The sequence below is a fragment of the Polypterus senegalus genome, chromosome 6, assembly GCF_016835505.1.
Source record: "Polypterus senegalus isolate Bchr_013 chromosome 6, ASM1683550v1, whole genome shotgun sequence".
Taxonomy (NCBI): Eukaryota; Metazoa; Chordata; class Cladistia; order Polypteriformes; family Polypteridae; genus Polypterus; species Polypterus senegalus.
This window is the reverse complement of record NC_053159.1, coordinates 180523908-180547619: the sequence shown is the minus strand read 5'-3', so window position 1 is coordinate 180547619 and position 23712 is coordinate 180523908. Positions and strand designations below refer to the sequence as shown.

At 41.8% G+C, this 23712-nt stretch overlaps 1 protein-coding gene across 5 annotated transcripts in view; it reads left to right on the top strand.

Annotated features, from left to right (window-relative positions):
• wipf1a (WAS/WASL interacting protein family, member 1a) overlaps positions 1-23712 on the top strand; it is a 205605-nt gene that overhangs the window by 152715 nt on the left and 29178 nt on the right. For all 5 annotated transcript variants that reach the window (XM_039757670.1, XM_039757669.1, XM_039757671.1 and 2 more), the window contains 3 exons: positions 2525-2615; positions 19338-19467; positions 21781-21951. In XM_039757670.1, coding sequence (XP_039613604.1) covers positions 2547-2615; positions 19338-19467; positions 21781-21951 — 370 coding nt within the window. In that variant the 5' untranslated portion in view covers positions 2525-2546. The remainder of the gene's footprint in view (positions 1-2524; positions 2616-19337; positions 19468-21780; positions 21952-23712) is intronic.

Below are 23712 nucleotides of genomic sequence, written 5' to 3'. Positions count from 1 at the left end.
GGACGTGTTGTTTTGAAGTTACATTCCGTGTTTGTCAACCGTTGTAAAGATAACAGGTTTCATTCATCGAAGTGTTCACTACGCAAATTGCTACTCGTGAATGTAAGATGTTTAACAGGCATTCCCGGTATTAACTTGTGCTAAACGCACCATGGTGTGACGTAAGGGAGCTGACTGTAAAAGGCAAGGAGGCGCGTATTTTGAACGAAAAGGGAGAAGACAGCGAAGGAGCAGAAAAGTGAGAAGGAAAACTGTTCAAATAAAGAGCTAGGAAGGTGAATGGAAAGAAGAAGCCAGTGGTAAAGCAAGGAAGACTTCGTAATAAGGACGGTTCGGTGCACATAGAAGGTGTAACAATAAGATTGTTAAGCCTTATGATAATGTTCCCGCACGGAGGATTTAGAGAGACACACTGGGAGAAGTATAATCTGAACCTCTCTACAGTTTGTTTATTTTCGAGTTGTAATGTTCATCAAATTTACGTATCATCTGGTCCAGTGGTGGACTGTGCATTTCACACCTAGGCCTTCAGTAGTGCTCCGTCTGAATCAACCCGCCCCTCAAAAACTAATTTATGGTTATAAAAACCATCTTAATATGCAGAAATACAGTAAAAAGAGCCGCTGCATCGCAGATAGATAACTCCTGTTGCCACAATAAATGTCTTTATTGAATAGACAAACCAGGGCTGAACAAGTTCCTTTCTACTGCAGCTACAGCCACGACACACATAAAAAACATCAATAACTCCTCATAAACTTGCAATATTATTTAGGAAAATCGCAACATTTTACTCACCAAAAATTCAGATTATTTGTAAACAAAATCCATCCTCTTCTCTTTCCTCAAACAGTTCAATTACTCTGTCGTACGGATTATCCGGCACTTCAGTTCCATCAAAAAGTCCCTTTCTATCGCCATCGAAGCTAATGCTGAAAGTCGAACCTGCCCTGTCGTATTTCTGGCATAAGTTTTAATTCACTTTAGGGCTGAAAATGTCCGCTCAACAGAAGCAGTGTACACGGGAATGGTCACCGCCAAATATACCAATGTGAACAGCTGCCCCATGCTCTCATTCAGATTTTTCTGATGAAGGAAGTCAAGGAGATCAGTGGGAGATCTTTTTCCAAAATCATCCATGGCATACATTACAGTCAGTTCTGTTTTTAGCCGAGACAGATCAAAACTGCTGTGGCTCTTGTGTTAAACTGGAGAAGGCTGCATGCGGGAAATTTTTCTTGTATTCCCGAAACTTCTGGGGTCGAGGAGCGTGACAAACATCAGGTTTTCGTGGTCTTGAAATCTGGTCTGTGTCTGGCAAATAATATTGTCCAGAATCCTGCCATGAAGTTGGCGGTAGTGTGCGTGAGGATCTAGCGCTCGGAGCGCCTGCGGTGCGTTCAGTGGCCTCGTAGAGTTCCTCATATCAGCTTCTATCCAATCAATGGGTCTGAATACGGTGACGTTGCCCTACGCCTGCTAGAGGGCCCTACTGACACCAACTCAAAATCTGATTGGTTGAAGCAACAGTTTAATCGACATTTATTCTGTGTTAGAGGGCCTGCACAACGGATTGTGAAGGCCTCTCTGCCTGGCAACAAATGATGGCTGAAATGTGATTGGTTAAATGCTTTAATACGAAAATACATGTCTGGAAGCAGCACAACCATCGGAAAAGCTATGAAAGGAAGCGGACAGACTATTTGGAATTATTTAATAAGTATTCATGGACAAAATATAATTAACATCAGTTTGTGATTCAGATATTTTTTTAGGCCAGCAGAGAAGGCATGACTTCGCCAGGTCTTTAGCATTGAGACTTTATACACTGCGTCTTCTCATTAAACTTGTATTTCGCGAATATCTTGTGCGATCTTGCGATGTCCACAGTTTTATTTAATTTTAGCTCAGACCCGGCACTTAAAAGTTTCCCTCGCACATTCGCTGAGGGAGGGTTTCTGCAGTAGCTGCACTTATGAATATGCTAAGCACAGTCCTTCACCCGCAAATATTTACCTTATATGGGCAGGCACTCAATTACATGGGAGGCGTGATGATGCGAGACGCAACTCCTCTTACACGGCGACCGAGCTGCAGGCTATTACAGTATATGAACGAAAGTAGGTTCCAGTTACGACCGTTACGCGTAGAATTTCAAAATGAAAACTGCCTAACCTTTGTAAGTAAGCTGTAAGGAATGAGCCTGCCAAATTTCAGCCTTCCACTTACACGGGAAGTTGGAGAATTAGTGATCAGTGAGTCAGTGAGTGAGTGAGTGAGGGCTTTGCCTTTTATTAGTATAGATGGGTGACGTGCAGAGACTGGCATCCTGGCCAGGATTAAACAACGACCCTTACCCGGCCAGAAGCCCGTACAATGGTAGGACTGGGGAAGATGGATAAATATTTCAATTTTCCTTTCCTATTATACTTGGCGTCCTCAAAGGGCTCCATTTTTAGGTCATATGAATAAACACAAGATGAACTTGATATTTTGCTAACAGTCTTCTTTTTGTCTCTGCCAGGAGTGAACCTAAATAAGAGAAAATGCCTGTGCCTCCACCGCCAGGACCACCTCCACCGCCAGGGCCGCCTCCTCCACCAACATTTAACCAGGTAAGGAAGTAGCTCTCTGCATTAGTCTTTGGTTTTGTAACTGGCACCATGTCCTCCATTTTCAGGGTCTGAACAGTCAGTTTATATAAAAAACAAAATAGGTGGTCTCATCTGCCAAACTGTATTCAGGGTGATAGCTGAAGTGCTTTGTCTCTTTAAAAGTCATTAAGGGTGGCATTGGTTAAGATTAATGGTTGATGTATTTCGTAGATTTTGTAAAGGGGCACAATAATAGCTGTGGAAAACAACAGCATAATTTTGATGTACGGCTTCATTCCACTCTACTAGTGGCGCACCATGTTAATTAAAACTGATGGGTCAGCAAAACACAGAACTTTCCTTTGTTTGGGCAATATGAGTTTGCTGACTGGATGCTGTATTTTAGTCTTTATATATATTAAGATCTTATAGAGTACTTGAACATATGTGGGCACTCTGTGTGTGTGATGGCTTGTGACGGTCTGGGTCAGCTCCACGCTGTGTTACATCCGGGTGCTGTTTGAGTCTGAACCGCCAGTAGTCATAACCGAGATGAGCCGGGCAAATGAGGACACACACACACACACACAGTAAGGGCTCGTTTATACTTCCCAGTGTTCATTTGATGCGTCCTCTGAGCAGGTCCTCAGAAATTAACGCAATGCATGCGCGAGTTGCAGCACCAGCAAAAAGTCGGGGGCGCAATGTTTACTATCTACATGTGACAGAAAGCCACTACGCGGATCCTACGGGATCGACATGCCTGTTTCAATGTTTGAGGACTGGTTTGATGTGGTGAAGCAAAATGCCGACATACAAATGCATTTGTGGTGCTTTTATATTCAAGTGTCGCATATTCCCCAACGTAATGACACGATACATTTTAAAAGGCTCACATACCATCTTCTGTGCCATCTTCTTTTTTTTTTTTTGCACCTTCACAGCAGCAGTAGAATGTATGGCAGTGTATTTGAGCCACAGAGAAAAAAAGTAAGGGTGTGGGGAAAAGGTGTATTTTGTGATTAAAGTGGAAATTTCGGCTTTAATTTCGAAATGTCCACTTTAACCTCGTAGTTTATCATTAAAGCGGAACGTCATAAATGTAACCTTAAAACCCACCCAGTTGTTAATCGCTCCCTGCTCCTGGGGCTTCCTCCAGCGCTGACAGCAACAGGCAGCAATAGATAAGCACACAGAACACATTAAATGTATGATATACCAGCTCTCTGCATGTTTAGAATCCGTAGATTTATACTTGATATCACATTTATGATAGATAGATAGATAGATAGATAGATAGATAGATAGATAGATAGATAGAAGTGAAAGGCACTATATAAAATAGATAGATAGATAGATAGATAGATAGATAGATAGATAGATAGATAGATAGATAGATAGATAGATAGAAGTGAAAGGCACTATATAAAATAGATAGATAGATAGATATGAAAGGCACTATACAATAGATAGATAGATAGATAGATAGATAGATAGATAGATAGAAGTGAAAGGCACTATACAATAGATAGATAGATAGATAGATAGATAGAAGTGAAAGGCACTATATAAAATAGATAGATAGATAGATACTTTATCAATCCCCAGGGGGAAATTCACAATGATGAAACACATTAAAGTATGTATGTTACATTTTACAGATAAATCGTTAACTTTGTTTAAATAATGAATACTGTTAATAATTACACATGTTGTGGTGGCACGGTGGCAGAGTGGCAGTGCTGCTGTCTCACATTACAGAGTCACGTCTCTTGTGGTCCCTGCCAGAAGTTTGCATGTTTTCCTGGTGGGTTTCCACATTGGGCTCAGGTTTCCTTCCAAAGCCATGAAGTTTTAGGGATTTGGTGACACTAAAATGACACCAGGGTATGTGTGTACTTGTGTGTTCACCTTGTGATGAGCTGATGCCCCGTCCATGGATTTTGTCTCTTTCTTGCGCCCGATGCTTGCTGGAATGGGCACATCCCCGGAATGATGGATGTAATCATTAAGCATCCTTTTCAGAGATATTGTGGCAAGGTGTCTTTGGAATTTAATGGATGTTTCAGGCAATTCACAACACAGCGAAGCCGAACGTTTTCTCACCGTGATGATATCTTGCACTGCCACCTGGTGGAATCTTCTAGAATTAATGCAAAGTATTCGCGCAGGTATAAACAGTAAAACACTTGCGTAGCAGTAGCATCTGCTGCAGTATGTGTTGCATCACGTGAAGTATAAACCTGGCCTTAGGGGTAGATGCAAAAGTATTCAAGTGATTTTATTTTAAAAATAATCAACAATCAAATGGTGTTCAAGTAAATAGTGCAATTTAAAATCTTCTTACATAAATAATTAATCTTTAAAACTGAAGCAAATCCCAAAAGATTAACAAATCCCTAATGAATACAGTATCTTTGGAAATGGAGTTAAAAACCACGGCTTACCATCTGCGGACCCATTAGCCTGAGGAGACGTCCTGCCGATAGGCGCGGCCACCCCAGCTGGGCTCACAATCCGAGCCGAGCTTCACTCCATTTGTGTCTACCTGCCTCTTCCTGGACTTACAGTATGTGGCAGCTCGCTGTCAGGATCAGGTCACTCTAGCACTCTACTGTATATAGTCGAGTCGACCCTCTTCAGTCCCCCTTGAGTGTCCGTTCTGCGTTTCTCCTGGGGCTCTTCCTCCCGGTTGCCTGCCTCCAACCTCTGTCTGCTGGCTTACACCACCTGCTATCCCCGTCATTCCCTCTTTTAACCTCCGTCTCCTTATTGCTCCCTCTTGTTTTCTGTCTCTCCTTCATTCGGGACTCAGTTCATTTTCCTCTCTTCTGCTATGCAGGCTCCTCTTATTTCTCTCCTGTGTATTTGGGTGCAGGTACAACATGTCGCTCCCACCAAGGCACAAATGAGACACAAGGCTGACACTCACATTCCAGTGTTTGTGCGATCAGCCAGGCACCCCAGCTGTCCCGGGAGCGGAGTGGAGCGCACTTGCACACACCTGCACCCAATTCCAAGACTGTACACCTGTGTTGATTATTTATTTAAAACTTTCACAACACCACGGACCACTTATCACATGGCACCCAAAATAGTGCCTGGTGTTCAGGTAATCTCCTGTATATCAATGGTTCAGTTAGTTAATGAGGAACTGGGTGGAAAAATAAAGAGAAATAATTGTTAAATACAGTTGTGCTTGAAAGTTTGTGAACCCTTTAGAATTTTCTATATTTCTGCATAAATATGACCTAAAACATCATCAGATTATCACTCAAGTCCGAAAAGTAGATAAAGAGAAACCAGTTAAACAAATGAGACAAAAATATTCTACTTGGTCATTTATTTATCGAGGAAAATGATCGAATATTACATATTGGTGAGTGACAAAAGTATGTGAACCTTTTTCTTTCAGTATCTGGTGTGACCCCCCTAAACGTTTCCGGTAACTTCTGATCATTCCTGCACAACGGCTTGGAGGAATTTGAGCCCATTCCTCTGTACAGAACAGCTTCAACTCTGGGATGTTGGTGGGTTTCCTCACATGAACTGCTCTCTCCAGGTCCTTCCACAACATTTCGATTGGATTAAGGTCAGGACTTTGACTTGGCCATTTCAGAACATTCACTTTGTTCTTCTTTAGCCATTCTTTGGTAGAACGACTTGTGTGCTTAGGGTCGTTGTCTTGCTGCATGACCCACCTTCTCTTGAGATTCAGTTCATGGACAGATGTCCTGACATTTTCCTTTAGAATTCTCTCATATAATTCAGAATTCACTGTTCCATCAATGAAGGCAAGCCGTCCTGGCCCAGATGCAGCAGAACCGGCCCAAACCACGATACTACCACCACCATGTTTGACAGAAGAGATGAGGTTCTTATGCTGGAATGAAGTGTTTTCCTTTCTCCACACATAACGCTTTTCATTTAAACCAAAAAGTTCTATTTTGGTCTCATCCGTCCACAAAACATTCTTCTAATAGCCTTCTGGTTTGTCCACGTGATCTTTAGCAAACTGCAGACGAGCAGCAATGTTTTTTGGAGAGCAGTGGCTTTCTCCTTGTAACCCTGCCATGCACACCATTGTTGTTCAGTGTTCTCCTGATGGTGGACTCATGAACATGAACATTAGCCAATGTGAGAGAGGCCTTCAGTTGCTTAGAAGTTACCCTGGGGTCCTTTGTGACCTCGCCGACTATTACACGCCTTGCTCTTGGAGTGATCTTTGTTGGTCGACCACTCCTGGGGAGGGTAACAATGGTCTTGAATTTCCTCCATTTGTACACAATCTGTCTGACTGTGGATTGGTGGAGTCCAAACTCTTTAGAGATGGTTTTGTGACCTTTTCCAGCCTGAGGAGCATCAACAACTCTTTTTGTGAGGTCCTCAGAAATCTCCTTTGTTTGTGCCATGATACACTTCCACAAACGTGTTGTGAAGAGCAGACTTTGACAGATCCTGTTCTTTAAATAACACAGGGTGCCCACTCACACCTGATTGGCATCCCATTGACTGAAAATACCGGACTCGAATTTCACCTTCAAACTAACTGCTAATCCTAGAGGTTCACATACGTCTGCCATTCACAAATATGTAATATTCGATCATTTTCCTCAATAAATAAATGACCAAGTATAATATTTTTGTCTCATTTGTTTAACTGGTTTCTCTTTATCTACTTTTAGGACTTGAGTGAAAATCTGATGATGTTTTAGGTCATATTTATGCAGAAATATAGAAAATTCTAAAGGGTTCACAAACTTTCAAGCACAACAGTATAGTTGGTGTGTTCTTATTTTTTGAGGATGATTGGTAACTCCAGTATAACGTCCTCTACAAGCTGAACAGGACTAAGACATAAGGTGTCAGACCTGGAGCCCCAGCTCTTTTTAACATAAATAAGCAATCCGGACAAGAATCTAATCAATAGGCAGGTTACATTTGTAGATGACACCCTGCTAGGCAGAAGGGCAGAGAACGCAGAATCAGCTACATTTTTACAGAAGGACTTTGATAGGATAGAGACTTGGTCAGATTTGTGGATGATGACATTTCATTCATGTATATAAATGTAAAGTATTACATTTGAGAGTAAAAATGTTAGATTTGAATACACAATGGGACGTCAGGAACTTGAAAGTACCCCTTTATGAGAACAAGTCAAAGTGAACTCGTCACTCTCTGCGTCAAGGCAGTAAACACAAGCAATCAAGAAAGCTAATGGGAAATTCGGTTATATAGCGCCCTGATGTGTCGAGTACAAGTTAAGGGAGGTTATGCTTAATGCACTGGTGAGGCCTCACATGGACTACTGTATTCAGTTTTGGTCTCCATGTCACAAAAATAACATAGCAGTGCTAGAGAACGTCCAGAGAAGAGTAACCAGAGCTATAAGCCATCAGGAGAGACTGAAGTTTGGGCAAATTTAGATAAGTAGGGATATTACTGGGGTATTTAAAGTTATGTTAAGGGAATTAGTGCAGTGGTCCAGGCTGGTACTTAAAAATGAGCTAAACAAGAGCATGGGGACGCAACTGGAAACTTGTAAAGGGCAAATGTTCACACAAAGAACCACAGACACATGGAACCAATTATCTAGTAGTGTAGTGAAGAGGAGGACGCTGGGGACCCTCAAATCACAACTTGATGGTTTTCATGGATAGATAGACAAGCTCACTGGGCTGAATGGCCTCTCCTTGTCATAGTTATATGACAAGAATAAAGATGAAAGACGCCTCACGCCTGGACAAACTTGTTAAGAAGGCAGGCTCTATTGTAGGAGTAAAGTTGGACATTTTGACATCTGTGGCAGAGCGACGGGCATTAAGCAAACTCCTGTCTATCATGGAGAGTCCACTGCATCCACTGAACAGGATCATCTCCAGACAGAGGAGCAGCTTCAGGGACAGACTGCAGTCACCATCCTGCTCCACTGACAGACTGAGGAGACCCCACACTATGCGACTCTTCAATTCCACCCGGGGGAGTAAATGCTAACATTAATTTTATTTTAATTTTTTTCATTTTTTTTTTATTTTTATTACTATTTAATTTAATATTGTTTCTTTGTATCAGTAACCTGCTGCTGGATTATGTGAATTTCCCCTTGGGATTAATAAAGTATCTATCTATCTATCTATCTATCTATCTATCTATCTATCATATAGTGCCTTTCACATCTATCTATCTATCTATCTATCTATCTATCTATCTATCTATCTATCTATCATATAGTGCCTTTCATATCTATCTATCTATCTATCTATCTATCTATCTATCTATCTATCATATAGTGCCTTCATATCTATCTATCTATCTATCTATCTATCTATCTATCTATCTATCTATCTATCTATCTATCTATCTATCTATCATATAGTGCCTTTCACATCTATCTATCTATCTATCTATCTATCTATCTATCTATCTATCTATCTATCTATCTATTATATAGTGCCTTTCAAATCTATCTATCTATCTATCTATCTATCATATAGTGCCTTTTACATCTATCTATCTATCTATCTATCTATCTATCTATCTATCTAGTTTTTTTATACATGGTTTCCTTTATGATTTGTAAAGTCTAAATACATTTCTTGTAAAGCACAAGAACATACAGTACTATAAATACTTGATATTCATAATTACACAATACTTTAAAGATCTATTTGTAATCTTTTGTCAGTAGGCATCTGGAACATATCCATTAAGAGCTTGCAGACTGGTTTCATATGTCTGACACTAGTTGTGAGAATCATCATATGGCACCCTACCTCATTTTCTAGACCCTTCCAAGCACATTCCTTTATACAAAAATATCTATGCATCCCCTAAAACTGCTTAATCCTGAGAAGGGTCACGGGAATGCTGGAGCCTATCCGTCATGCATAGGGCATAAGACAGGAACAATCTCTGGACAGGATACCAGTCTGTCACAGAGTAAACGCACAGATACCTGCCACACTGGGACCAATTTAGCATCACCAGTCCACCTAACCTTATATGACTTTGGCCTGTGGGAGTAAAGCAGAGCACTTGGAGGAAACCCACACAGACATGGGGAGAACATGCAAACAACATGCAGGGAGGACCCAGGGCATGAACTGTGGCAGCAGCGTGACTACTGTGCCACCATGTCGCACTGTAAATATATCCATCTTAAAATATGTGATATATTATTCATTTGGAATGGCAAAAAGTTTTGTCTAATTAAACTGTCTCTTCAGAGACCTAAAACAGAGGGTGTCTTATTGTAGGAACATTAGAACATTAGATCATTCTAGACGAGAACAGGCCATTCAGCCCAACAAAGCTCGCCAGTCCTATCCACTTGTTTCCTCCAAGAAAACATCAAGTCGAGTTTTGACAGTCCCTAAGTCCTACTGTCTACCACACTACCTGGTCTCTTATTCCAAGTGTCTATCGTTCTTTGTGTAAAGAAAAACTTCCTAATGTTTGTGCGAAATTTCCCCTTAACAAGTTCCCAACTGTGTCCCCGTGTTCTTGATGAGCTCATTTTAAAATACAAGTCTCGATCCACTGGACTAATTCCCTTCATAATTTTAAACACTTCAATCATGTCACCTCTTAATCTTCTTTAAAGGCTCAGCTCTTTTAATCTTTCCTCATAATTCAACCCCTGTAGACCTGGAATCAGCCTAGTCGCTCTTCTCTGGACCTTTTCTAGTGCTGCTATGTCCTTTTTGTAGCCTGGAGACCAAAACTGCACACAGTACTCAAGATGAGGCCTCACCGGTGCATTATAAAGGTTGAGCAGAACCTCCTGTGACTTGTACTCCACACATCAAGGCGCTATATAACCTAACCAGGAAGGCAGTATTCTTACTTTGAAACTTTGGAAAGAAGCGTGCCACAGCAAACCTGAACATTTCTCCATTAATATAGTAGTAACCGGACAGTTCAGCAGTCATTAATGATCAAGTGTCAGCTCTGGTGAAGTTTGGTGTCAGAAGCATCAACGTCAGTTGCGTCTGTAAATGCTGACCATACACCCCACCACCAGTATCAAGTTAATGTAAAAGTCTGGTATTAAGACTTTTTGAGACTTACATATTAAAATGTACATCTTTACAAATCTTCTCCTCTAAATATTACTGAAATCAGACACATTTCCTCTATTTTATGAAAATCAGAGATTTTATTAAAAACAATATATTGCTCTCATAACCTTCTAAGTTATCAACAACCAAGGTGTTAATACAATGTATTAATATTTCTAAAGGAAGTAACTCCAAACTATACCAGTACTTTTATAAAATAACATACCAAAGTAATCTGAGATTGCTCATGGCACAGGGACTTACAAAAACTTTCAGACAATGAACAGAAATCAACCATAGACTACAGGCTTCTTTAATCTGTGCAGGATGCTGTATAATTCATCTGAAAATTGTACGTTCCAGGTTATGAGAGAAATGTAACAAGCCCCCAACCCTGCTGTGTATGGGCTGGGCTGGGCTGGTAACATCACTTCAAGAGAGGCCCACCGAAATAACAAGCTAATTGAGAGGGCAGGCTCTGCTAAGGGACGCACACACTGGACACCCGGGGATCACAGTGAAGGAGAAAAATAAAACAAAACTGAGTGCATTAACTCTCTGTGATCAACACATGCTCCCAACCCCTCTCTGAGTGCCGTTATGAACAACTCTGCACATCCTGTCTCTGACACACCAACACTGAGGACTTTTAGACAATGAATTATTCAGCAGAAGTGTGTCAAGAAACACAATGGGTGGGCTCCTTTATAACAACAGCAATACCCCTGTATAGCACCTCACCGCAACTCGGACTGCCAAGTGAGAAGTTTTCTTTCTTTTTAAAGTTTTCTTCCTTTATAGTCATTCTGGTGTGTGTTCAGACTACCATCTGTGTATATATATGTATTTATCTATCTAACTAGTTATGTATTTATTTATTTAAAGAGCTTCTGTAAAAAGCCAAATCATCCTCTAACGACAAGTAATAAAGATCTATCTATCTATCTATTTTATAGCGCCTTTCATATCTATCTATCTATCTATCTATCTATCTATTTTATAGCGCCTTTCATATCTATCTATCTATCTATCTATTTTATAGCGCCTTTCATATCTATCTATCTATCTATCTATCTAAGCACCTTTCATATCTATCTATTATATAGTGCCTTTCATATCTATCTATCTATCTATCTATTATATAGTTCCTTATCTATCTATCTATCTATCTATCTATCTATTATATAGCACCTTTCATATCTATCTATTATATAGCGCCTTTCATATCTATCTATCTATCTATCTATCTATCTATCTATCTATCTATCTATCTATCTATCTATTATATAGCACCTTTCATATCTATCTATCTATCTATCAAATAGTGCCTTTCACATCTATCTATTATATAGTGCCTTTCATATCTATCTATCTATCTATCTATCTATCTATCTATCTGTTTTGTCTTGTTAGAATCCTATGTGACTCTGATTTTCCCGTTTTGTAATCTTCATTATGTAGACTTTATCAGAAGGCCTCAAATCCCCTAGACTTATCACTGTTTACATGGTATTGTACTTTATAACTTCTCCCCACCTTCACTTCTACATATATAACCTCAGGTAATTAGATAGTGTAAAAGGACAAACAGGAGTTGTGTTAGTCATTCTAATAATGTTTTACTTGTAATATTCATAAAATAATAATAATGAAGCAGAGTACATGTGAATATTGGCAACCATGCAACCTGATACAGTAAATGCTAGATGTATAGTTTCAGGTGGTTACTCAAATGTCTCTGGCCAAGTCATCATTTCTAAGCAGCTTTCTTCAGGACAGACCACATACCTGTCTCAATATGTCTGCCATTTAATGATTTTGTTCTCTTCATGGCCATGGTGTGTAAGAGAGATAGAGGGAGGGATAAAGCAACCAACCTTATACATTCCTGACCTTATCTTTAGGCCAATAGGGTGTTGTGGTAGAGAATGGCCTCTGATTCCAAACCAATCCCAAACAGCCCTACTTCAGACCAATGGGTGCACACGCTGCCTTATCACACCTGCCCTCAAGTAGTGGATACCATTTATTTAGCTGAAGCTTCCCAGCTGGGTAGTTTTATGGACTTCCTGTCTCATAGAATGTCCTGCACATAACCCCCCTTGCCAACCCGGTTTGAGGCAGTGCAGTAAATTTTATATTCTGCGTCAGTCCTAAAGACTGAGGTGTTTGTTAGACACGAAAGTAAAACAAGACTAATGAAACACTAATATTATAATTGGTATGTCTAGCTTACAAATAAAGACATACAAAATATTTATCAAGTTATATGCAAAATATCACTCCACCACAATATCTATCTATCTATCTATCTATCTATCTATCTATCTATCTATCTATCTATCTATCTATCTATCTATCTATCTATCTATCATATAGTGCCTTTCCTATCTATCTATCTATCTATCTATCTATCTATCTATCTATCTATCTATCTATCTATCTATCTATCTATCTATCTATCTATCTATCCCTCAGAAACACTTGTGTTCCAGTTATGTTGCCTGTTTCAACATTTCTGAATAGCAGTGTTCACTATTAATCAAGTGTAAACCTCTGTTCAGTAATAACTCTCTTTGTGGTAATAAAGACAGATCATCACTGCTTAGTGGACACGTTTTTATTAATGGTGCCAGCAAGATAGATCTGGAAATAATTTCTTATTGCTGGTACTTTTTTTCTTGTGGTAAGCATACGTTTTCTATTAGATTGTGTGAGTTTATACATAAATTTGGAAGTAAATTAAAACAAAACCAACCACATGGCACGAAAAGTTTACTGTGATTTGGTCTTGTGAGAGGAAACCACACACCCCAGGGGTATGAAAGGTTATTGTGCAGGAAGGCTAAGTGCTGAGGTGTCACGCACGGCTGCACTTCTTTTAAAATGGCTGAATCTCATATTTTTGGTGTTTTATTTGGTTCAAAAATGACATATGTAAACCTTTTTATAACGTGTGTGTAATCGCAAGATGTGGTTCAATGCTCAACAACTGTCGTGGCTTAAAAATGGAGTTAATTTGGTAAGTTTTTAAGCCTTTCCTCTGAGCCCCATAGACTGCAATGTATAGCCCAGTGCGGCAAGATGTTTTTTTTTTAATTTATGGCAAATACATATATATGCTGTGAGACTTGCCCGGACACCACCAGTCGGAAACCACATCTTTATAAAAGGCACACGTTAATTTATCACAAGAATACAGTCCAAAACACCACACAATGCACTCAGCAATAAATCTCCCCAATAAACCTTCTTCTCACAGTCTTTAGCCGCCTCTACTCTTCTCCTGGGAGTTTCATTCAGCTCCCACTCCCGACTCTAGCTCCCAAATTGTTAGGAGGCAGCGCCTTTTATTCCTGCCCGGATGTGCTCCAGGTGGCTGATGACGCATTTCCGGCAACACTTCCTGGAGTGGCGGAAGTGTTGCCCTTTGCACCGGAAGCACTCCGGGCGTCCCTGGCAGGTTCATCCGCCATCTTGTCTGGTGTGGCGGAAGTGACAATTCTCCAGGTCCTACGAGGCTGGAGGCGCCCCCTGGCGGTGGCCACGGGTCCAAACAGGCCAGAATCCTTTTTCTCCTTTCCCATGGTCCTCTCCTAGTCCAGGGCGGTTGCTCTCTCGTGACCCGGAAGCTATTAGCGTCCTTTTCCGGTCCCTCCAGGCACCCCTGCCAGGTAATGACCCCGGCAATCTGCCACACTGCCCCTCCACCAGCGAAGACTTGTCGGTCGCAGTGGCCTGTCCTGCGAGGGTATACTTTGCCCGAAGCGGGCGTAATTTGTCGTCTCCCAGGGCCTGATCCTATAAAAAAGAAAAGAGACACAGAGGCGGAGACGTTGCCCTGACTCCAATGTTTGGCTTTTCTGTCATTAGAGTAGGGCCAACGCTCCCCTCTTTGACCAGCACCCTGGTCACCGAAACCTTGGCACCCGCTCCGTGCCTCTCGGGCCCCCACCTTTAGGTTAACTATAGAGATCGCCCTTTTCTGAAACACCTCCGCTGACTTTGGGGCTTCCCTCTGCACTTGCAGCGGGCGTCTCATCACTTTACGTTAGCTCACGGGCTCATGTCTCTCTTTGTAGGAAGAACCGGCTTTCCTCCAACGATTCTTCCTATTTCTCTGGGCCCTTCTGACAGCTTGGGTCTTCCTACGGGAAAGGAAAAGACCCCTTGCCGTCTGTGCCCCTGCAGAATGACGCGAGACTGATGCTGGCTCCGGCGGTGGAGCACTAGGACCCACGGCACTCGTCAGCCGGCGTCTTGGCTCCACCCCTTCCAAGCGATCAGCTCTTCGTGTCACTTCCACTGTCGGAGACGTGGCTATTCGTTCTCCGGAACTGCGCGATACCGGGACACATTCGCTCGCTTCTCCTCTTTGCTTTAAGGTATTGGTTTTACTCACCTCTACCGCCACAAACCCCCGACTAAAGCTTCCAACGTCGCGCCCTTCCGCCCTGTGACGCCCCGTCTGACGTGGCACGACCGCCTTACCCTTCAGCTTGTCCATACAGACTCAGAGGTCGTGTTCTACCTGCTCGATTCTCTGCATTAATCGAAGCATCCTCTCCAATTCTTCTCGATCTGCAGGTAAAAATAGAGCTTTAGCCAGTGGAGGACTTACCTTATAATTGGTCCTACTCACCGGCTTTGCCTCCTGGAGCTTTCTTCCGGGATTCACCGGACCCTCCCCTTGCTCGAGATGGACGTTCGCCTGCCCCGTCGTCAACCAATCACCAACAGGAGCACGGCACACACCGTCCAATCCTTTGCCTGTCACGGGGAGGAACTTCCGGTCCGCGGCCATCTTGCTTCTCCTCCCGAGGGGACTGCGAGACTCGCTGCCGTCCCTCTGCCTCGGCTGCTGGAGACGTGGCGGATCCTCCCCCTCCTCTAGCGACGCTGTCCCGGCTTCATGGTTAGGATTTGCACATCCCAGGTAGTCTCCTCTGGACATGTCTGTATCTGTGCCTACCGCAGTCCCTCCGGCAATGACAAACGCTGGGGAATTCCCCTCTCCACTGCCTTGGCTGGCATTCCTCACCCCCCTCGGGTGGAAGATGGCACTTTGGAGAAGTTCTGCAGCCTCAGGGTGATTCGCGGGGCATCCGTGGTGCAGGTGTTGACCGTCTCCCTGTGGTGTGTGTGTGTGGCCGACTGAGGTCCCGGGCAGGTCACAAAAAATTTATTTGAAGGGTTCCCCGTCTTGGAACAGACAGGAAGTCCCTGTTCGGGCGCCATTGTGAGACTTGCCCGGACACCACCAGTCAGAAACCACATCTTTATAAAAGGCACATGTTTATTTATCACAAGAATACAGTCCAAAACACCACACAATGCACTCAGCAATAAATCTCCCCAATAAACCTTCTTCTCACAGTCTTTAGCCGCCTCTACTCTTCTCCTGGGAGCTTCGTCCAGCTCCCGCTCCCGACTCTAGCTCCCAGACTGTTAGGAGGCGGCGCCTTTTATTCCCCCCCGGATGTGCTCCAGGTGGCTGTTGACGCACTTCCGGCAGCACTTCCTGTTGTGGTGGAAGTGCTGCCCTTTGCAACGGCAGCACTCCGGGCGTCCCTGGCAGGTTCATCCGCCATCTTGCCTGGTGTGACGAAAGTGACAATTCTCCAGGTCCAAACAGGCCAGAACCCTTTTTCTCCTTTCCCGTGGTCCTCTCCTAGTCCAGGGCGGTTGCTCTCTCGTGACCCGGAAGCTATTATTGTCCTTTTCCGGTCCCTCCAGGCATCCCGGCCAGGTAATGACTCCGGGAATGTGCCACAATGCATATTTAATATGTTTGTGAAGAAATAACTTCAACTTGAAAGCACCAAACATATCTGTTAATCATTTCAAGCCCTATAGACCTATTTGTGTATTTGTTAGTTTATTAATATTTTACCTGAATAATAGAAATTCTGTTTTTTAAAGAAGCCATATGTAATCACATATATGTCCCATGTAAGTTCATATCAGACATGTTTTAATATGTCTGGATCTTACCTTTGTAATTGTGCTTGACACATATACTGTAGTTTGAAGCCCTTCTCCTTTTTAGCTCCTGGTGTCTGTCCTCCAATATGTGATTCACCCTTAAGCAGAAAGGATTCTACAGGATCTACTTTATCAGTTCCTTTGAGGATTTTGAAGACCTGAATTAAGTCCCCATGTGGTCTCCTCTACTCGAGACTAAACAGTAATTCTCTGCGTCTATCCTCAAGTCCACAGATGCACGTGGTTGTTCTCCTCTGCACAGCTTCTAGTGCTGCTGTGTCTTTCTTTTTAGCAGGGTGACCAGAACTGCACAGAGCACTCCACACGTGGTCTCACTAGTGCGATAGATAGATAGATAGATAGATAGATAGATAGATAGATAGATAGATAGATAGATAGATAGATGTGAAAGGCACTATATAACAGATAGATAGATAGATAGATAGATAGATAGATAGATAGATAGATAGATAGATAGATAGATAGATAGATACTTTATTAATCCCAAGGGGAAATTCACATACTTCAGCAGCAGTATACTGATACAAAGAAACAATATTAAATTAGTGTAAGCATAACTCCCCCAATTTAAACTCAACAGCTTTTATGATATAACATTTTATTTGCCTGTTTAATAGATTCTGCACATTGCTTAGTCAATGAAAGCTTATCAACATAAACCCCTAATCCTTTTCAGAAGTTTCCACCTGTATCTCAGTGTCTCCCATCTTATATTTATAATTGATGCTCCTTTTGTCCACATATAGCACTTTGCACTTTTCTACATTAAACTGTATCTTCTCGGTGTTCGGCCACTATGTACATATACTGTATGTATGTTTACAGCATAGTAGACTCAGAAAGTATTCAGGCCTCTTCACTTTCTAGACACTGTATTGTGTGGCAAAGTCTTATAAATATCCTCTGCTGGTGATCTGCAGTAATACCATCAGACAAAGAAATATACAGTGACCGGGGTTTTGTATATATTTATATAGTGTGATCAACTGGGGGACTACAAAGCCCAAAACAGACAAGCCCTGGGTTCAAAACAAAGGTTTTGATTTTAAAGAAATACCTCTGCACTGCATTTATAAGCACTCTTTTTCTCTCTTCTCTCTGCTGCTCCTCCCAGACTAGTATTGCCCATCTCTTCTCTTGGCTCTGACTCGCCTGGACAAGGCAGGGTGCTTCTTTTTATTGCAGACCTGGGAGTACTTCCACTGCTAGGCCATTGCCTGTTGGAAGTACTTCTGGGTCATGCCAAAGTCCCACAATGTAGAGAGTGTAACTCCCTGCAGCACCTGTGGCAGCACCCATGGACCCCAACAGGGTGGCGCTACTGGACTGCAGGTGTCTGAATGGGTACCAAGCCCAGCGATGCTGCCATATAGTGGGTGGTGGGAGCATACAGCCTTGAAATGGAGTCAGCCCTAATCTCCACATTGTACTGGTCTCCTGGCCAGCTAAGAAACTGTGACCAATCCCAGCTGGGATATCTGCCATAGATAGATAGATAGATAGATAGATAGATAGATAGATAGATAGATAGATAGATAGATAGATAGATGTGAAAGGCACTATATAACAGACAGATAGATAGATAGATAGATAGATAGATAGATAGATAGATAGATAGATAGATAGATAGATAGATAGATAGATAGATAGATGTGAAAGTCACTATATAATAAATAGATAGATAGATAGATAGATAGATAGATAGATGTGAAAGGCACTATATAATAAATAAATAGATAGATAGATAGATAGATAGATAGATAGATAGATGTGAAAGGCACTATATAATAAATAAATAGATAGATAGATAGATAGATAGATAGATAGATAGATAGATAGATAGATAGATAGATGTGAAAGGCACTATATAATAAATAGATAGATAGATAGATAGATAGATAGATAGATAGATTTATCTTTCTTAGATGACTTATGTTTCAATTCAGAATACATTTTGTAGAGACTCATACCATGCAAATTTTATTTTTCTTTATGCAGCATAATCTTTCAAATTTGTGTCAGACGAGCCCTGACATACGTATACGTAACTCCTCGCATTTTCAGATTGTCTCTCTGAGTTACCGTGTGCACTTGGTGTTGTGGTAATTGTGAGGACGTGGTGACCAGTCATTGCTGCTCATATGTATATTTGCTGTATTAATATTATTTTGATGTCTGTTATTCTGCTTCTCTATTAAGTACAGCCAGCCCAATGAGGAAGTTCTTGAGAAACACCATAGCCTCGATATCTGTAAAGGTCATCAAATAATATTTAGGTCATGTCACATTTATGGTAAGATGGTTAAACTAAGTCCAAGGAAAGTGTGTGATACTTGTCTATCCGTTGGAAAATTTGTCAGTGTCTCTGTTTATGTGGTGTTTACACATTCTCTCGGTTTCCCAGCTGCTCCAGCTTCCCACACATCCTAAAGACGTGTATGTTTTGTCGACTCATGACTTTATAAAATTCACCAGCGTGTCTGAATATTATGTTAGTGTGTTAGGTTTGGTTTCAGCCTTCCACGCAGTGTTATCTGGACAGAGTTGGGCTGCCTTTGACTCTGAAAAGTGAGACAGCTAGTTTGGAAAATGGATTGATAAATGTCATCGTAATCAATTGTCTGTTACGTAACATTTCTTTCCTGACAATGTTCTTTTTAACATCTCTTGCTAGGCCAACACAGAAAAGCCATCTCTGAGCAGATCTGAACAACAAGGAAGAAATGCGCTTTTGTCTGATATCTCTAAAGGGAGGAAACTAAAGAAAGCTGTCACAAATGACCGAAGTGCTCCAGTTTTTGACAGTAAGTGATGCACAAAAGGAACTTAACATTTACACAATTAAATTGCTTTGCATGCTACAGTGGTTTGCTCTCACACTTTGAAAACACGCATCTTAAGCGAACGGTGACTTGAAATTGTCTGCAAGTATGAATGTGTGGGCCCGGCGTCCTGTTCAGGATGGATTTCACTAACCACAACACAAGGTTTTCTACTTATTTACAAGTTGACCGCGGACTGCAGTTTCTGTTTAGCTTACCTAACAAACTCACACAAGGAAGTAGTTTACTAACGTGAGCTGAATGCATTTTTAAACTTAATCCATTGTGACTTCCAGCGAGTTAAAAAATGACATGACATGACTAAGAATGGAGGTTAACAACAAATCGGTTTTGTTTTCAAGAGGGCCACGTGGAGATTTGGAGTAAATAGAAGGGTCAGTGCAATTTGTTTCTCCTTTTTGTTAGCTGCTTGATATCCAGAATATTGCCTTTGATTTGCAAGCCTGTGTGACAGCCCGGGTCAGCTGCACTCTCCATAGTTCCGTCTGTTCTTCCTTTGTTAATTTTCTCCTTCTCCCCCTCGCCACCATGCGGGCTTACTTTATAACAGCAGTTGGGTGCAGATGCTCTCCTCGTCATGCTCAGAGGTGTGAATGAAGCACTTGACTGACCCGCTCACATCTGTACGTGAATACTCAATCAGACAAGCACCCCAGTCAACCTCGGAGCAGTCCGTGTGCACGGTGCAGGACCCCTGAATATTTAGTCAAATCGCACTTCACCATGGACATCTGGTGTCACACTACACAACTTCCAGGAGAAGAGCTCGTCACACTTGGTCAGCCGCAGCTGCTGGATCTCATTGCTTTGAGGCGGTCAGCTTATATGACTAGGAATTACGAGAGGACTCCATTATGATATCTCAGTATAGTTTCACATTTTCTGTTGCAGCATAAAAAAAATCACAAAGTTGACATAATTTTGCCAAGCTAATCAATGTGGATTACACCAGAATGGCAACTGGGGCACCATGTGAGAGTAAACAGACAACATGGAGAACAACGAGGTTGTAGCCACTGCTGCTGTTGTCATCTGTTCTTTACTTTCTAAATAGAAAAAAAGCAAATGGGATACATCATAAAACTTACATTATTTCTTATCCTGGTTGAAGCAACCTGTCTCAGTACTCCAGGAACTGCTAAATTTGTGTTGATGAACTGAACATAAAGTGCAACACAATCTCGAGATTGGTAGGGTAAAGCAACATGCGTTAAGTAGTCTGATGAATTTTTGAAGTGACGAGTAACATAACACAATACTTAGTCAGTCAGTCATTATCCAACCCGCTATATCCTAACTACAGGGTCATGGGGGTCTGCTGGAGCCAATCCCAGCCAGCACAGGCCGCAAGGCAGGAACAAATCCCCGGGCAGGGCACCAGCCCACCGCAGAACACACACACCTGTGTTTTATTATATAGTAGATATCATTATTGTATATTTAGCTGACATCTTTGCCCAAGGTAACCTATGAGATCATGGCAATGCACAATTCAATTCATAACATATCTATTATCCATCCATCCATTATCCAACCTGCTATATCCTACCTCCTGGTTCATGGGGGTCTGCTGGAGCCAATCCCAGCCAGCACAGGCCGCAAGGCAGGAACAAATCCCCGGGCAGGGCACCAGCCCACCGCAGGACACACACACCCACACTAGGGACAATTTAGGATCGCCAATGCACCTTTACCTGCTTGTCTTTGGACTGTGGGAGGAAACCGGGGAGAACATGCAAACTTCACGCAGCGAGGACCCGGGAAGCAAACTCAGGTCTCCTTACTGCGAGGAAGCAGCGCTACCACTGCGGCACCGTACAATATTGAAGTAAAAATACCTGCGCTATTATGTTCCCAGCAGCACTGGGTGTAAGGCAAGCGGCACACATATTGGTATCGAGGTCCTTCACAGGGCTCAGTCACACAGCTAAGCAGAAAAAAGTGAGCTGCATGCAATCCAGTAACTGAAACTATAAATGAAGCGCCAGTTTGACTAAACATATTTATAAAACGCAAGATGGTTATCACAGACATCGTGCATATTTTCTGATTCATGGTGGTCAGTGATGCTCTTTAACTCAGTTACTGACGCTGGAACATTTTGACAAAGCAAAACTCCAGAAGACTGCAGATTATTGAGAAATCAGGTTAACCCAATTACATGTGTGCCTGTGAAAGCACCGATCATTAATGGAGGGATGATGACTTCTTATCCCTTTTAAGGTTTTCCTGCCAGTAAATAATGAAATGTTTGTTGCTTTCTTCTTTTTGCAGAACCCAAAGGGTCAGGAGGTGGAGGTGGAGGTGGAGGAGGAGGAGGCGGAGGAGGAGGCGGAGGAGGAGGAGGTGGAGGAGGATTTGGAGGAGGAGCTCCAGGAGGGCTTGGGGGTCTATTCCAGGGAGGGATGCCAAAGTTAAGATCATCAGGCAACAGAGACAACGCTGGTAAGAATTAAGCCTCATCCTTCAAGCTTTTTGAGACATTCATTTTATGTTTATTCATTCTCAGGACTATAATTGTGCAAGTTATGCTAGCTGACCTAAACATTGTCTCCATTTTCTATTACAGCCTATAGTAAGAGATTTATTTATTTACTAGCCATGGTATCTGTTGCAGGGAAGTAATCAAATAATTAAAAAATATTTTCTATCTCTTGCCCTAAGTGTACCTTCGGCGCCCTTCCTCTGTATTCACTGGCGCTCCCTCTCTTGAACGCGTTTCTCTAAAGCCCGTGTCTCATACTCTTTCACTATTTGCGAGGCACTTTTCTCATCTCCTGTCTGATTTTCTACTTGCTGTCTTTGAAGGCGACTCTCTCAGCGTGGCTCATACGCTTTTACTCATAGACATATATAGGTAGACGGCGCATTCACTGTGTTGTCCAGTCGACACGATGACACGATATGTCAGTGCGTCAGCCTTATTGCGAGTGGCAAAAGTGCCATTTAAACTAATACAGGTAGACGTGAAAACCGGATTTTCTGATGAAAAAACAATAACGTTTAAAACAGTATCGTGTACATACAACAGATTTTGGTGAATCGTTTACATGCAATTATCTATATCCATTTATACACTAATAATGGCAATTATTAAATAATAATAATTATCATTATTATTATTATTAAATAATTCCTCCCTATAAGTAACATTTCTCGGGCTGTCTTCTTCCATCTCTGAAACATTTCTAGACTTTGTCCTGTTCTTACACAACACAGTACTGAAGTATCGGTTAATGCCCGAGTCACCTCACGTATAGATTACTGTAACGCTATTCTATTTGGCATCCCACAAAAACGTATCCATCGCTTACACCTTCTTCAAAATTCTCCTGCCAGGATAATAACCTGCTGTTCTAAATCCACTGAACATATCACACCGATTCTCTCTCAACTTCACTGGCTCCCTGTTCACTACAGAATACAATACTAAACACCGCTCTGAACATTTAAATACAATACTAAACACCGCTCTGAACATTTAAATACAATACTAAATACCGCCCTGAACATTTAAATACAATACTAAACACCGCTCTGAACATTTAAATACAATACTAAATACCGCCCTGAACATTTAAATACAAAACTAAATACCGCCCTGAACATTTAAGGCTCCACACAACCTCGCTGATCTCCTACAGACTGGCACTCCTCTCGCTCACTCAGATCCTGTAATTTGAGAGTATTCAGTCTGGCAATACGGTGCAGCCTTAGTTTGTGGAAGAGAGACACAACTAAAGACATGAGCATGAAATGATGGTTGTCAATTTCAAACTGTGTTTCCTCGATGTGCTCCTTGAGAAAAAACACATCATCAAGTTTGAGAAATGTTAACAGCTAACAACAATCTACATAGTTAGTGGCTAAATACGTTTAGCCAAAACGTTGTTTGGAGACTCACTTGAGCACATAAATACATAGCTTTGCTAGCTTAGCCTGGTGTAGCTAAAGTAAAGATTATAAAACGGGATTTTCTAATGGCCAAATATAACCAAAACAATTGTTCAGCCTTACCTATGAAATGTAATCCCCCGGGATCTGGTTTGGAGCGTATAGCAGTTTATAAAATCCCAAGAAAAACATGTGTGAGGCATCTTATTCATTACTTCTCTCCACAGCAGTGCCACTCGCAATATGGCGGCGACATTGACGTACGATTCTGCTGGTCATGAGGCGTCTAGTTATTCTATGCCTGTGCTTTTA